Genomic DNA, 16,892 nt, shown 5'->3' on the forward strand with positions numbered 1-16,892 from the left:
GTATTGTTTTGTGTGTTTGACCAGACCCCACCCTGAAAACCGTTATGTGTATGTGTTCAGGTGGAGTTTGGAGACTTTGAGCGTCCCTTCTCTGCTCCTGGATCCGCCCAGACCAAGTCTAATCAAACCCTGAAACAGGTTCTGGACAGACTGTACCCTAAACATTACCGTAGGACCACGTCTGAGGAGCAGCTCAGGTACCAGAACACACTGAAAATGGGTTATGATTCAGTCTACACACACTTCCTACTTCATTTTGTGTGTATCTATTTATTTGGTTGGCTATATATTTTAGATAACGTCTATCTTTTGCATGTTAAATCAGTTATAATGTCAAAATCTGTGTTCACAGTCATAAAGTGTAGGTTTCCATCACAGGAAGTTGTTCCCTGACAGTTAACCCCTTCATTTCCTGGCATAATCCTGAAACACTTGATAACTCTAATCAGTTTTTACATCATTCATACTAATCCAGTCCAATTGGATCCCTGTGTTTTTTTTTGTATTGGCACAAATGAGGACTGGAAGCTGGAGAATTAAACACGAGATATATTTCAAGTAATGCACAACCAACTTCAAAATGAACACTGCTGTCATGATAGACTGTAGCAATCAAAAAGATATGATGGATGCTCCCCCCCCCCCCCCCTCCTCCTCCGTATCTCAGACAGCTGCTGCAGCGTCTCTCTGCCCGCTGGGCCTCCCTTAGGGGTCGAAGTTCCTCCGAGTGTGTCAGGATCTACCTGACCGTTGCCAGGAAATGGCCTTTCTTCGGCGCTAAATTATTTGAAGCTGAGGTAAGTTTGTATGTCAACTGTAATCTCTTGTACATTAAAAGTTATCTCATCGTCAGCCTCGATATGGAAAATGTAACAGAGTATTATAGTAATGTAACGTAGTAATTATTTGCTCTCAAACTAAAATCATGATTCAATGTTGATCAAATAAAGGCCGACATATAAACTAAGTGAACTCGCTGTATACAGAAGAGAAGAAAAAGAGAAGGAAGAGAAATAGAACGCTCAGGGCAAAGTCACTTGTCTGGTTTTTTATATTGTATACAAGACTAATTCAGTACAACCCCTGACAGCCTCACAAATGACCATGAAGCTGATTGATACTTTGCTGACACAGTGTCAACAAAAACTAATTGTGCTGTACTTGAACGGGGGATTTCCATTTTTTTTTTTTACATACAGTGATGTCACAGCTGTGACTGCGGTGTGTCCACAGTGGTGAATAACAGTCATTGTTTTATGCCTCATTTTCACTGCATGGTTCAACCTGACAAGACTCACTTTTGGTACCAGGTGCCTTTGTCTTTTCGTTGTCCATTGCAGATAGTAGGGCTGCAACAAACCATTATTTTCATTATTGATTAATCTGTTGATTATTTCGTCAATTAATGAATAGGTTGTTTGGGCTTTAAAATGCCAAAAAATGGTGAAAAATCACTGTTTCCCAAAGCACAAAATGGCGTCCTCAAATGTCTTGTATCGTCCATAAGCAAAAGATATTCAGTTCACCGTCATAGAGAATGGGAGACAGCAGAAAATGTTGACATTTAAGAAGCTGGAATCCTTTTCTTAAAAACAGTTAACGATTATTAAAATAGTTGCCGATTTAGGAGTGGACATTTAATGGATGAATCGGTTTACTATTGCAGCCCTAGAGGATAGAACCCCCTCGTGTAGGCAGGATTCTCAGCCGATTGCCTTAACGACACTGTGTGAATGTGCTGTGACATTTTTTTAACGCAACACTTGTTGGATCATTTCATCTGCAATTAACGTCTGCACTCCGTTAACTGTATGGAGCAGTGTTCAGTGTAGTTTTGTGGGCTGCTGTTTTATTAAATCTGGGGCGAGTGAATAATGAAAATGAAATGAATAGTGAGTATCTTTATTGTCATGTACCTCCTTTTCAATGCTATAAAATGAACTAAGGTCAAATAAAAAATAAGTACATATAGTTAAAAATAGCAATTAAATGACAGTAAACAACAACAGTAACAATAACAATATCTGGCAGTATTCTATTATAATAGTGCAAGTAGGAATGAAATCAGTTAAGGGCATAAACTACATTATAACAATAATGGTAACCACATAGACAAATAGTAGTAGACTAATAAAGTTAAAATGTGGGCACAACTGACCTACTATTTAACCATAGAAATTAAATTGGATATAAAGGACATTTCCACTCATCAACGAAGCAGATCGACCAGAGAGGCAGCCATTTTTATGTGTATCGTTGCCAAGCAACGGACTAACTTCGGTATAGACTTACATATGGACCTTTTCAAAGTTGTAAACATAAACATTCCAAATCAGTCCTAGTTTATTGCCTGCTGCAGTGAATGTGAACGACTGTTTTGGAATGTTTACGTTTACATCTTTGAAAAAAAGTCCATAGACGAACTTGCAGCAAGTTGTGAAAGTGACTTTTTGTCTTATCGGTGAAACGAGACGCAAAATGAGTCACATTTAACAACTTAGGAACACGGGAATGCACAGCTACTGTATATCCCCTGATAAATGACAACTTAGTTCGATTTTCTGTGACTGGTGTGGTGTGGGGGCATGTCAGATGTTGCAAGCTGGCTAACTAGCCAGTTTGCTGGTTTCTGCCGTGTTCTCATGCTGCATTGGTTACAGAAAAAGAGCTACGGACACACGCTTGGTCCTTCCTCCTCACTTCTTGCCTCTCAGGAGAACGTCTCCTGAACTGTCACAATGACAACTAACAAGCACCCCCATTTTGTTTTGTACTAGTCCAATTAACGTAGCAAATGGCTCAATACCCTTTCCATCGGGGTAGATTTTTATAGTTTTAACTCTACCTTCTAGTGATACCACGTTCTATTTACAACTTTTGCTAATGGAAAATGGAGTGGAGCTGTGCCGTACCATGCAGTTGTAATTTGATTGTTTAGCATACTGTTTGTATATGCTCTCGCTGTATCAGTAATATATTATGAAGATGCATTTGGAATTGATCCGTGATCCTTTCTGTTTGAAGATCATCACTCCCTCTCCAGAGCAGGGTGCACGTGTTTGGCTGGCAGTGCATGAAGATGGAATCAGTGTTCTGGAGCACAACTCTGTCGTAAGCATCTCTGCCGTCCCTCCATGCAACTGTACAGACACGCTTTCTTTACCTTAATTCTCTGATGAAGTGATTTTGTCTTAAAAAAAATACATGCATATAAATGATAAGCTACATACTTTAGCTCAATAAATATGACTGGCTTTGCGTGATTTTTGTGCATGTGGCATTAGTTGGACTACAAGGACAAGATGTGGACACTTACAACTCAACTCGCACATAACATAAGAACATAGTCGTAACAATTATGCCTGTGCATCTGCGTGTTCAGAAGCCGCTGGTGTCTCACCCATACAAGAAGCTGATGACGTTCGGAGGCTGCAAACAGGACTTCATGCTGGTTGTGGGACAGAGCATTGGCGCCAACACCAACAAAGACAAACCTACAGAGAGCCATCTGTTTGCTATGGAAGTCTCCAAGGTTAGCAAGGAATACGACTGTTTTTACATGAACCTTCGTGTCTGATGAGTGGAGTTTATCCCTCAGACACTCAAGTAGGGTTTACCAATTTATGTGCTGCCTGGTCAGATTCTTTCCATCCACCCTTCTAAATGCTGGTTTGATGCCGTTTCATTGAATCTGTCTCACATGAATTAATATATTCAAATATAACATAATACTAAAAGTATGCAAATGGAGAAATTTTGAAGGGATATAGTTCAGCTTTTTTAAGGGGGTTAGTGTTTTATCTACAGTAGATGGCAGTCGGCATGGCCCCAGTTTGGAAAAGCAGACAGGAGTCCTGGCACAGAAAACAAATATCTGCTTAAGTGTATGCTATATTTAGACAGTTTTCACCGCTTTGCCTTGGCATCAGACGGCCCTTTCTGGCGTGGAACTGAAGCAGTTATCTCTGTTTTCTTCAAAGTCACCAGTCTCCCTTGACAAAAACTAATTTCACCTCACAGAACACGGGAGTTGCTGGTCTAGCGCTGCCTTGATCGGTTAGTTTGTTTGTGTTCTTGTTTGACTTTGGTGAATCCGAACAAACTCTTTAAAACACAATAACACAATCTAACCTGGTAGACCAGCAACTCCCGTATTCTGTGGTGTGAAATTGTTTTTGTCAAATGAGTCTGGTGGCTTTAAAGAAAGCATAGATGGCTATAATGGCTTCAGTTCTCAGCCGTTAAGGGCTGTCTGACGGCAATATACAATATATTGGCCATACACTAGGTAAAGCAGTGAAAATATTCTATGTTAGCGCACACTGAAACTACCTCACCTGCTGAAACAGACCGTAATTATCATTTGTCAGTGTATTTACAGTCACTGATCCATGGAGACACAGTGAAAACACACAGTGACATCCATTGTTGTTGTGTTTTATCAACAGATAAGGGAGATCACCCTCCTCATCTCCAGTTACATCAACAGTGCTCATCAGCAGAAGGCCGCCGCCCACCACCTCTCTGCCCCGGCTCTGATGGTGGCTCAGCCGATCAGTCTGAAGAGCAAAGAGCTGAGGAGCAAATCCCCACCAGCACTGGGACGTCCCAGCAAGACCCCCACACTGCTGTGACTCCACAAACATGCCACGCATCCATCTCTCTGAGAAACATTCACTTAACGGAGCTGCCTTTTACTTTATTCACATTCGAAAATGAAGGATTTATTTACAGCTGCGCTGGGCCTGATTTCACCGTCACAGAGCCACTCTTTCTTATCAGTCTGATCCTGTAGATTTGTCTCAGTGGGCCAGATTCATTTCTGGTGGAATGGGGACTTCTCTGCCTACTGGAAGTGACTACAAGTACAGTTTCCCTAAACCACGGGTCCTCCGTGCTGATGAGTCTGGACTCTTCTCTCTCATCTGTCTCATCTCAGACAAGGTGGGGTTGTTTACTGATTTCATCACAGGATTTCTTAAGCAGCACTCATGAAAGGTGACTTAGTGCCTTCCTCAGAGAACATATGAAACTGGAGCAGTGAGCTGTATGCGCAGGTATAAAAGCACAGGCTGTATAAAAACATGGGTGTAGTCTCTGTGACGTCAACCATAGGTTTATGTAGAGTTTCTGAAGAAATGTCTGGGGGCTCTGGTCGTCGCCATCTTGGCAGTGCCCGACTCCACCTGTTCCCAACGAATCTAAGAATGGGCAAAGAGGTGGAGTGTGGATGGAGCTGAGGCGGCGCCTGTGACAGCAGCCACCTGACACTCAGAGTGACCTCGCCCTTCATTTTTCTGAACTTTAATGTAATTGAAAAGGGTGAGTTGTATAAAAGTTCACCACGGTACAGTTGACGTGAACAGATAAATTAGCTATAGAAACCAAAACGTGTTTGTTTCTGCTGTAAAAGTTGGGCATTTTAACATGGGGGTCTGTGGTGATTGGTTCACTTTTGGGCTCAACCTCAAGTGGCCACTCAATGTGATTTTTTTAGCCCCAGACATCGTCGCTGGTTACAAAGGGGTCTCGAAACAACTAAGAGGCTTTGCTTAACATTCTCCTAAGACATGTTTTGTTCCCCGATGAATATGTTGCTTTTATGCGCTGACTCCACAGAGAAACACTATTTATTGCCAGACTGAGCTGGCGTTCTGATGTCTCATTCATCTAATCAGTGCTGTGTGGTACATTGTAAAGATGCTCTTTCCCATCTTAAAAAAGAATGCAGTCACACACAATGTAGAAGAGGCAGTGACGCTTTGTCTTCTGTCCTCCTGTCGAGCACAAGAACTCTACCAGGAAGTAAACCCTCACAGTGTTAGATATTGTTGTTTAATGAAGGATACTGAACAAAATGATGAAAGCGGGAGGTAAGACTGCAGCTGAAGAACAAAAAGTGCAGAGAAAATGTTCATGTTGTATGTGTCCAATATATGTGATTGATGATCCGCAGCTAAGGGCTGTTGGTTGTATGGGGTTGTACTAAAGTTTGGACCCTGTGTGCTCTTAGTTACTGGTTAGCCAGGAGAGTGGTGAAACAGTAATCATGAACAAATACTTTAAGCCTCCACTCTGTATTAGTCATTTAGAGAAGCAACGCAGGGTTGTGGTTCATTAAGAGGAAGGTGGTAAGAGGATGTGACCATTGATGGGACGGGTTGGTGGATATTTGTTGGGTTTGCTCGGGTTAAAGATAATAGTGTTCTCTGTGCTGTTTGTTACATGGTGGTATTTCAAAGAAGCCACAGGATAAGTTAGAGGGACCCATGTAATCTAAAAATAAACTGGAAAAACTGATTTTTTCTTTTGTAAGGTACTTTAAAAAAAAGTTGATTTCCCCTCCAAGCATTATCTTACGGCTGTATACAGTGTGTGTGGTCAGGTATTATATTTATTTGTCTTATAAAAGAATCATCAAGAATAAGTCTTATAATTATTCTACGGTGTGAATAAACTAAAGTGCAGCAAACAGGCCACTGGTTTCAATCAGCTGTTCTATAAACAACCCATGACCACTGAGCAGCCGACCACATCCACAGAAACTGTCCCTCATCTTTTCCTACTTCCTACAGTTTCTCGCCTAACAAAACTGCCGTCCTGCCCCCTCATTGGTGCGAACGGAACTGACGTGTTGATACCTGCAGCAGGTGCCTGACTGCGGGTGACACGCCTCATTCCTGTAGCCTTTCACACAGAAGAGGAGGGGGTGGGGATGATACATGATACCCAACCTGTCTGAACTAGTTAGAGACATGCTTTTGTCCCGGTGTTGCTATGGAGACGAAGGGAGGGAGGGCTCATGGGGGAGAAAACTGGGTGAGGCGAGAGAACTACAATGACATAACAGACAAATGAATACTAATGTGCATTATCAAAATTAGACACGGAGACGAATCAAACACAAGTTCACGCTCACAGATCAGTTGTACGGATGGCAGACAGTTAAGGTGCCATAGGGTTGAGTTTGTGTCGCTTGGAAAAGAAAGATTTAACCGACAGGGGTTTATTGAGATATAAAGGTTAAACCGGGACTCCACACTGAACACTGTAGGCATGTTGTGATAGGACGCACAAGTCATTCTTACCATGGTTTCACCTAAATGTCGGTTCAGCGCAACACAACAGCTGTTTCCAGTTTGTTGTGCAAAAAATTCCCACTTCACAGCCTTTTGCTCAATAAGATTTAAAGTTATTTGTTGTGTACATACTGCATTTATGAATGAGCCAGAACCTGACGGACAGGTTGAGCGCAACGCCAAACAGTTTCAGAGATACAGCCTGAAATGACTAACCACCTCCCCGTACACTAACAGGGTTTGTCATATAGCAAGACAGTCTCAGCCAACTAGTATCACCAACAGTCACATTCCACTAGTCTGAGTTTAAACAAGACATCCTTCACTGTCAACATGCATTCATACAGGTGGATTTCCTGAAACATTATCAACAAGGAGAATTCGGGTTTTAAGTGCTAACCATGAAAAGCAGATTAAAGTTTCCTTCAAAGAAATAATACCAGGACAGTGACGCACTCAAAACAAGCCTGCCACACCCTTTGAAAAACTCCTCTGGGTAGGAAACCGGCATGCAACCTGCCATCTGTAAACAAAAGGCTTATTACGAGCCACCATTATCCAAGCAGCCATCTTATGTGCGAGACAAGAAAGTGCCTGGATAAAATGTCCACGTACAGGTTTGAATATCAAAACAAGTTTGATCACACATTAAGACTGAACAACCACCACAACATGCAAAATGTTGCAAACCGTGGCGTCCTCGAGCTTGTTCTCCCCCTCCCCCACGTGATCTGCTGTTCTTTTCCACTGTGTCCAAGGCACAAATGCTCACATTACAAAGAAACATTCTGCACATCAAGAGTCTTTAAATGTATTTTATTAAAAACAATCCAACAAACACATTAGTACGTAAGAAACTGTACAATCTAGGACATGGAATTTAAACCAACGAGTTCTAACATTAAAATGTGGCATGTGTCAGGCGTATTTTAAAAAGCACAGTTCTTTATGGCATATAGATTGGACGATGCGTTAAGACTTTACATACATTTCATAAATAAATGGTGACACCGGTTGTGCCAACAGCGACAAAAAAAAAAGCCTTGTTGATTGTTCCTTTACAATCTGATTGCCTCAAGTAAAATTGTAAAAAAAAATAATAATGGCACACTCCCACAGCAAAAGTTAATCCAAAAGATGATGTACAAGCAGAATCTTCATAGACTCATGATGCGATGAATACTTTACATGGCATCCATCTCTCTTTGCTGAATATAGAAAAAGAAAAAAAGGAGCAGATAAAGCAAGTTGTAAAACACATTTTATGGCGCAATAAGTAACTTTTAAAAAGCAGATGGATTGACATTGAAAATTTAAATTACAGGAAGTTCATCTCACCTGGGCTTTGTTGTACTTCTGACTTCTCCTTCTGGCAAAGAACTACACGCAGAAAAAGACCGTTAGGATTCAAAACAAAAAGCTCAGCTCAAAGATTTGCATTAATACATATATATGCTTAAGCTGAATACAATGAGATTAGACGGATGCACTCACCAGGACCAGCAGGCCGGCCACCACAGCCAGCACCACCACCACGATGACAGCGATGATCCCACCAGACAGGTGCTTCATGGTGAAAGTCGGGGGCTCCTCGTCCACATAGTACACCAGGATGTTCTCCATCGGCAGCTTCTGGGCCCCCACAGTGGGCTCAAAGTTTTCCTGGTTCTTGAACAGGGGCAGAACCTTCACCTGCAGGAGAGGAGGCGATGAAAATGACAGAGTCAGTCAACAGGCCTCTCTGAAAGCCTTTTATGAAACACGATTAAAAACACAGCTTTAACTTACATCTTTCTCCATGTAGTAGGCCATATTGGTCAGGTCACTCTTGCGGTCTCCCTTTGGCTTTTTCACATCCACCACAATCATGCGGGAATCGGCGTCATACTGCAGGATGACAGAAAGGACCCCTTTGTTAACCAGGTACTTTGTAATGCTATTCTGACACTTGAACGCATCATTATGGAGGAATGTAACAAAAACAAAAAACCCATTTTCCCCTAAATTTGACACTCACTTCCACATTCTCCACCAGGCTCTTGTCAAAGCTCTTATAACGTTTGTTAATGGCATCAGCAATGGCACTGTATCAGGGAGAAAAAAATACACTTAAAACAGGGAACCTTTGATGGCAACATTTTATTCATGTTCAAATGGGGGGCTGTTAATATACTTACACCTTCAGATTCTTGTCATCCACTGGAGTTGTCAGAGGTTTGTGTGTCAGCTGAAGACGGACCCAGCTGCAGGAAAACGAGACAAAAAAGGGAATCGCTTAGTGGTCAACATCGAAACCATTCTTCCGGTCCTCCACATTGACACGGGTGAAAATACTTACTTGGTCTCCACCAGCTTCTCACACTTGAGGGTCTTGTCTCCCTTGTCAGTTCGCCGGACGCCAGCACTGTTGACGCACCAGCACTCCTCTGTGTTGTTGCACTGCTTGGCCCTGAATCTGCCGTCGTTCTCACAAGCCGGGTCGTAGATGCCATCGTTGTCCACAAAGGCAGTCTCCACCGGCTTTCCTCCGATACCTGTACGGGTGCTCTGGCCCTTTTTAGCCCTGTACATCTCAGCCTTCATCAAGTAGCACTTAGGGATCACTGGTGAGAAAAAAAAGAAAAAACACACATCATGAGCAGGCAAGGCCAAAACAACCTGTTAAGGAAATATACAGGCTTGATAATACAAAAAACGTTTACTTACATTTGGAACAGTCCAGCGTTTGTTTCAAATTGTCGTCGATCAGAATTTCACATTTGCATGTAGTGGTTCCTTCGCAGGTAGCCCACTTCATAGTGTCACAAGAACCTTTAGTAAAGAAACAAGGATTTAACACAGACACAATATTTAAACCATCATGTCCCTCAAAAGAACTTGAAACAACTGGAGTGCAAGTCAAGTTAAAGATCACTTCATGTGTCAAATATCTAATGGTTTCGTTTTAAAAAAGGTACTGGGCTTGTGTTTGTATTCGGACAGATGCCTACAGTATGATTTAGCTTAGTTAAGAAAAATAAGTTACAAAAAAAGACAACTCAAAATGCATTATAGGTTGAGTATAAGCCTGATTCATAAAGGATTTATAGTAGTGTCTGTTATACAGGCCTCCAGACAGTGGGGGCCGGGTACAGCAGGTAGACTAGCAGGTTTAACAAACACCTGGGCGTTGGTTTCTCCAAACAGACAAGTCTCCAGAGAGCGGCACCAGTCCTCCCAACCCCCACTCAACAACCACACTGACTCTCCTCGCTAATAAAGCCACTTCAGACGAGCAAAGACTACATTTAAAGTAAGAAATGGGATTAGAGACCAACCACGGACTGTTAGAACACACCACAAAACGTACTAAACCAACTTATCACTGTTTTGTACGTGAAGCTACCAAACACTGAGAAAACGCAGGTTACTTGAAGTGCTCATTGACTAACAATTAAGCGATACGCAGACTGCGTCGGAAGAATCGTTTTGAGACTGACAAAAGGTTAAGAAGTCAAACTACTTACAGCTCTGAGCCGAGGCTCCCGCCGCGAAGGCAACGACGACGAGAGCAATCCACATTTTCATGACGAAATTAATAAAAACCGTAAAAGAATTAATGAAAGAGTTTGTTTTCCTCGTCGGCTTTCTGTCCGCCCGTCCGCAGAGGTCAAAGACGGAGTAAAGAATGGCGTCCGAGAACACAAGTGTTCTCTTTTCTCCCTGCAGGTGTGTCCTGGTCCAACCTGTTTGGACAGAAACTAGAGGAGCGCGCACACACACAGACAAACACACAGGTACGGTCTCCAAACAGCACGAGCACCACCAACGTGAACGTTATTCGCAGTGAGTGATGTTTATGTCCCCTTTGGTAGTTGTTGTCCAACTGACAAAGAGCTCATATGAAGTAAATTTATAAGAAAGTAATCGATTGACGTCACTGTAATTTGCATGAAGAGGGGGAGGTGGTTACACGAACGCACCTTTATTCCGGTATGACCATATTTGGTCTCTCTCACCCTGCTGACATGTTATTCTTTCAGCTCGTCAGAAAATCAAAATGGCCTTAATTTCACTGGTAGAGCCCCATGAGAGAAATCCTATACATTTCAGTTCGACACCTACAGACCTAAATTCAATCAAATCAAATCAACCTTTATTTATATGGCGTTTTCATACAGAAAAGTATCGCAAAGTGCCTCACAGAGATGTACAGAAAAAGAGAAACATCAAATAAAATCAGGAGAAGGAAGTTAAAAGAACCCAACCCTCCCACAGTCATGCACAGAGACATACACAAATGTATATACGTTCATTCACACATTCACACATACACACACAGCCATGCAGACACACAGACACACACACTCACACCTACACAAACACTAGCTGTCACTACAGAGACATGGCCGAGCAGCGAGACCTGAGGTACAGAGGAGGCCAGAGGAAGCTACCTTTGGGGGGCCAACCACAAAGGTCCTGCACCTGCTACTCATATTGCTACGGTGTTTCTGAAGGGTTTTAATTTTACAGTTTACAGGAGCTTTTTATAAGTAAAGGTCTTTACATAATACATATATATATATATATATATATATATATATATATATACATACATATATATATATATATATATATATATATATATATATATATATATATGTATTATACGGATCACTATATACTGTATATAAAAACACATATATATGTCTCATCTCATCTCATCTTCAGCCTCTTATCCGGGGTCGGGTCGTGGGGGCAGCAGCTCTAGCAGGGGACCCCAAACTTCCCTTTCCCGGGCCACATTAACCAGCTCTAACTGGGGGATCCTGAGGCGTTCCCAGGCCAGCGTGGAGATCTAATCTCTCCACCTAGTCCTGGGTCTTCCCCGTATATATAATTAACACATATTCACTGTGTTAACATACACATATATATATATATATATATATATATATATATATATATATATATATATATATATATATATATATATATTTGCATATCACAATGATAGAATAGATTATGTAAACACCTTATAAAAAGCTACTGTAAACTGTTAAATTAAAATCCTTCAAAAACATATATATATATATGTATATTTTTTTATATACAATATATAGTGATCTGTATAATATATATATATAAACATATATATATGTATATGTTTTTATATACAGTATATAGTGATCTGTATAATATATAAACAGCTTATAATGATTCTTTTAAAAACACCAAACATGGCTCAGTTCAAAATTTAGTTTCAAAAAACTCCTCATCTCTTCTCTGAAATGATTTTGACATAATTTGCTTCCTGTTTTACTACATTATGTAGTGATATTCATATATTCCTAATATGATAAATTGTGCCTTTTGAATGTGCCATTACTGTATGAGATGTTATTATTTAGTAGTAGGTGCTCCTTCCATTTAAACATAGTATAAAAATAAATCTTTTTTAAATATGTGTCTTGTTTACTATGAACCGAGAAACACTGTGTGACATGATGACATCATCAACTGTCCCGGCAGGTATCTTACCTGACAGAAACCAGAGGCTGGGAAAACATGTCTCAGGTGTTGTGAGTCACTATGTTGGATGACACAGCTGAGTCAAAGCCTCAGGTCTCATAATCTAGAGATTATCTTTTTGACAAGTATCCTCACAAGCATTGCACCCAATAATTCGGTCCTTATTCATCAGTTGACGTTAAGCAAGACTCAAGTGAGCAATGCAGGAAAGGAAAGAGAAGACATCTGGCAGATTGGACGCAGGGAGGCAATAAAATTAACTTTTTAAATGTTACTTTACTAAAGGCAAAGGACGGCTTGTACAAAATAACTAAAGTTCTTCTTCTAGTGAAGAGAAGAAGCGCTACTAGAAATGTTTTTTGTGAATACTTCTGTATCTTTCTTTTATGTAAAAGTAGGAGAGTCCTTATAGTCTTTTAAAGTGTGATAGCCTAGTTTTGTTTGTGTAGTTCTGATCTTGTTTCAGTCATGAATTGTGTAACCCCCATATAGTGGGAAAAGTTTTGAAACAGATAGTTGCTTCACCACATTTCAAGAGCTCATTAAGATTTTTGCAGATTTTTGTTTGCCACTTTATGCACCAAGAAAGAGCACATACAGTATACTTGATCCTGAAGTTGCCAGGTAACCAACAGAGATGTCATAGAGGCATAATCCTGCTCATAACTCCCTGTAAAACCACAATTTCTCATTTTCACCACACAATATCTAACATGTTCATTAGTGAGCTTTTAAAATGCTAGTAAGTGGATCTTTTTTATGTACAGACCACTGATGTATTATAAGAACTCCTCAAAGCAATTTCAGTCAAAAGCAACTGGACTTGGTTATTTGTCTAGGAAGACGTTTCACCTCTCATCCAAGAGGCTTCATCAGTTCATGTGCGCATCTGACCAGGCTGGGGCTGGTCCATATTGAGAGGCAGTCCATAAGTCAATTAACCGAAGGCACCGGAGTTCAGTGAAACACTTTCCTCCTTGAAAAGGACTGTGGGGTTCATTTTCGCCTCAGTTACACTTTAATGATTGCTGTGTTGCCTTCAGGTGAGCCAGGGCCCAATAGTGTGTATGCTCCCTTACTGGAATCTATCCTTTGCTAATGTTAACAGTGACACCTGTGGTTCAAAAGGTGTTGCTGTGTCCCACATCCACACTGTGTACTATCACTTTAAAGTATACACTTTACACAATTCCTCCATAACTGAAGTCAGTAAAGATAAACGTCTGCTAGTGCTCACATGTCAGGGAGTCATTCTTAAATGACTCTGCTCGAGGGATTCTCTACTGCTCTGCTTTGAATTAAATGTAACTTTTTTAAAACAGAGCTATCACACCTGTGATTTTCCCGTCATAACAAGTCAAAATGTATGCTGTGAAAGAGGTCATTAAGACCTGCCCTTTTCAAAGAATATTACTGCACCTCACACACTGAAGACAACCGAAAAGAAATGTTAATAAGGATAGAAGTGTCAGTCTGGATGTTGTGAATATATTGTATGTAAAACTATTAGGAATCAAATCAGAAAACACAAGTTGTCATTTTCCAAGTTCTCAATAGAGCAGCCATTTTGTTTTGTTTTTTAACAATGTCATTATTTGGGCCATAGACTGCCAAGAAGCAAGTTGGGTCCTATTCGCTCTGTCCAATATCTCAACAAGAATGAAATGTTTTACAGAAATTCATGGTGGTCGCGAGAGGATGGATCATAAAGACTTTGGTGAACCCCGTGAGGTGTGATTGAAATATCTCAACAACTCCTGTCATAACTGTGGTGACCCCCTGAACTTTCATAATGCCACAATTGGGTCACATGTATAATTAGTAGGCTACCAACTATGACTAATGACATCATGCTATATTTTGTGTTTATGGCTAATATCAAATGTTAGCATGCCATGATGCTAAATCTAGATGGTGAACATGATAAACTGTATGCCTGCTAAACATCAGCAGGCTAGTGTTGCCATTGTGAGCATGTGAGCAAAGCCCTGCTGTACCTAGACTCACAGAGACCCCTGCATGGATCAGCTCCACTCAACTTGACACATCAACAAAGTACAGCAGTACGCATCCCTCCACAGGTCTTGGAAGTGTTCTGATTAGCTCTTTAGCGCCTTCCTGATGACTTTCATTTGTTGAGTATTTTCACCAGGGGCTGCTTTTGGGCTAGCTGGGCCAGGCCTGGTCAGTTGCATCCATATACTTGCGTGCAACATGTTTCTGCCCTTAGTACCAGCTCAGCGCTCTTGGAACATCAACCAAGATGGTACAAAAAAAGTACCAGTACTATTCAAAAACCTTTGCTTAGTGTGGCTGTGGCTGAGGGGGAGAGTGGGTTGTCCTCCTCTAAAAAGATCGGCAGTTCGATCCCCAGCTCCCCCCGGTCCATACGTCGAAGTATCCTTGGTCAAAACACTGAAGCCCAAATTGCTCCCCGTGCTGCACATGGGTGTGTGAATGTGGTGTGAATGGTTAGATTAGATTAGATTACGTCAGTGTGAATGGGTGAATGTGACAAGTAGTGTGAAAGCGCCTTGAGTAGTCAGAAGACTAGAAAGTCCCTTTACCATTTAGTCAAGTTGAGCACAGCCATGCTGTTAAATGTGGCATTGGTCTTGTAAAAATTGAAGAATTTTTACTTTGTGTCGCCAACTGCTTGTTTTCACCTGCCAGAGAGACGCTTCACTGCGAGCATACAGGTAATAATACACAGAGGCTTCATGAGCAGCACTTCCTTGAACATTGCAGAATCAAAACAATGTTGTCTATCAGCCATAGACTGAAAGGAATATACAACCCCAATCTTCACTGTTATGACTTAAATGTCAAGTGTGTTAAAGGCAAACAATTGTGCAGACCCAAGGTATCTGATACTTACGACTTTACAACAGGCCATAAAGCGGCCCCAGTTTTCCCACCTGTGGACGGAGCTCATAAACCAGCTCGGTATCTGTATGTATGTTGTCTTATCACCCCAGTAGCTGCTGCCAAGGGTTTATGACTGTGTGTCATATACAGTATTGTATACAGGGCTGGATGGCAGGTACACCATATCACTGCTTGAAAAGATCTATTAATAATTATATAGAAGAATTTGCCAGGAAATAATGGTGTGACTGAATGAAATATTTAGTATGAGATTATTATTTTTTAATCTTATATCCATGCTGTATGGGAGTTGCCATGTAGTGGATAACATAATCACTGCAATCAATTCCATTCACATTCATAGGATTGACTGATTTAATGATGCCTAGTTATGTTTTGCCAAATAGAGGTTACACCAGAAGCAAATGCAACTTCAAACAGTATGGTGACGCAAGTTTTTATACAAGTATCAGTAGTGATTGTAATACAAACATGTTTTTGACGTGCATCTTTGATACAAATGCAGAAGAATCAAACTGTAATATATCACTAATCCCTGATGAACCAGTGGCTGTACGTGATTTTGTCCTGTCGTCTTACAGTGAGGAGGACAAACCAAGGCCTCAGGGAATGGGTCCACTTATTGTGCGAGAGCTGACACATAAGCAGGGGAATATGGGTGTGCCCCTTCCCAGAGGTTTAAGATGTCAGGGCAGTGCATGGTATGGTGTGGTGGGCCATTGTCGCGACTCCCAGGGGTGGAGGAATCAAGACAGAGGTGGAGGAAGAGGAAGAGGCTGCTTGATGACAGAGGTTCGACTCTGCCGAGGAAGTTGTAGAAAGGCAGAGAGATCCAGAGGGAAGTTCACACTGTCTCCCCCACTAAGAACTCAGGGACCACCAGGATAGGAGACGGGGAAATATGTGGTGAGTGCTGATCTCTGCCGCTACTGTGCTCTGTACTTTCTACCTTTTGTTTATGTCATTGGGTCTCCTGTTAGTGGAGCTTTTTTATTGATCTTTCTTTCGTGGTCAATTTCATATGATTCAAGCATAAAGGCGTCAGTCAAATAATTATTGTTCATTTATTCCTATTTGGGTCACTTTACACATACTATTGTCTTTATAACCCAATGTTAAGTTGGACATAAAACCTGTGTATTATTGTCTTACTGATATCATTTTGTTATGTACAAATTCCTTTTATTTGTTCTTTTTAATGATGGATTGATTTATTCGTTTGTAAATTTTCATTAGTGTTTATTTCCCTTCCGGTTAGTATCAGTAATGATTTGTTTTATAATTCCTTCTATTTACTGCTACATTTATTTATTCATTAGTTAAACTGAATTCACTCATTCACTCATGAGCAATGAAGGTCTGGACAAAATAGCAGCAGGATTAGATAATAATAATAATGATAATAATAATAAT

At 40.9% G+C, this 16,892-nt stretch overlaps 2 protein-coding genes across 2 annotated transcripts in view; one reads left to right on the forward strand and one right to left on the reverse strand.

Moving 5' to 3' along the window:
- Nucleotides 1-6,475, forward strand: part of plekhh2 (pleckstrin homology domain containing, family H (with MyTH4 domain) member 2) — a gene marked incomplete at its 5' end in the record, with an annotated part of 33,418 nt that extends 26,943 nt beyond the window's left edge. The window contains 5 exons of the mRNA XM_083922418.1: nucleotides 61-197; nucleotides 668-797; nucleotides 3,025-3,111; nucleotides 3,383-3,532; nucleotides 4,449-6,475. Coding sequence (XP_083778544.1) covers nucleotides 61-197; nucleotides 668-797; nucleotides 3,025-3,111; nucleotides 3,383-3,532; nucleotides 4,449-4,634 — 690 coding nt within the window. The 3' untranslated portion in view covers nucleotides 4,635-6,475. The remainder of the gene's footprint in view (nucleotides 1-60; nucleotides 198-667; nucleotides 798-3,024; nucleotides 3,112-3,382; nucleotides 3,533-4,448) is intronic.
- Nucleotides 6,476-7,879: 1,404 nt separating this feature from the next.
- On the reverse strand, nucleotides 7,880-10,935 carry epcam (epithelial cell adhesion molecule). The gene is made up of 9 exons (XM_083923281.1): nucleotides 10,586-10,935; nucleotides 9,786-9,890; nucleotides 9,418-9,682; nucleotides 9,257-9,322; nucleotides 9,097-9,163; nucleotides 8,868-8,966; nucleotides 8,574-8,771; nucleotides 8,418-8,459; nucleotides 7,880-8,287 (listed from the first exon to the last, which is right to left on the reverse strand). The coding sequence occupies exons 1-9, from the start codon at nucleotides 10,644-10,646 to the stop codon at nucleotides 8,264-8,266; spliced, it is 927 nt and encodes a 308-aa protein (XP_083779407.1). The 5' UTR covers nucleotides 10,647-10,935; the 3' UTR covers nucleotides 7,880-8,263.
- Between the last annotated feature and the right edge of the window lie 5,957 nt (nucleotides 10,936-16,892).

The sequence above is a fragment of the Echiichthys vipera genome (assembly GCF_963691815.1).
Source record: "Echiichthys vipera genome assembly, chromosome: 11".
In the NCBI taxonomy this organism is placed as follows: Eukaryota; Metazoa; Chordata; class Actinopteri; order Perciformes; family Trachinidae; genus Echiichthys; species Echiichthys vipera.

What these genes read in the sequence shown, in the direction of transcription:
- epcam (XM_083923281.1), bottom strand. Translation starts at nt 10,646, where the DNA reads ATGAAAATGTGGATTGCTCTCGTCGTCGTTGCCTTCGCGGCGGGAGCC. An exon ending in GATGACAAGAATCTGAAGGT is followed by an intron (nt 9,164 to 9,256) that starts GTAAGTATATTA and finishes TCCCTGATACAG; the next exon opens with TGCCATTGCTGATGCCATTA. An exon ending in TGGCCGGCCTGCTGGTCCTG is followed by an intron (nt 8,460 to 8,573) that starts GTGAGTGCATCC and finishes TTCTGCGTGTAG; the next exon opens with TTCTTTGCCAGAAGGAGAAG.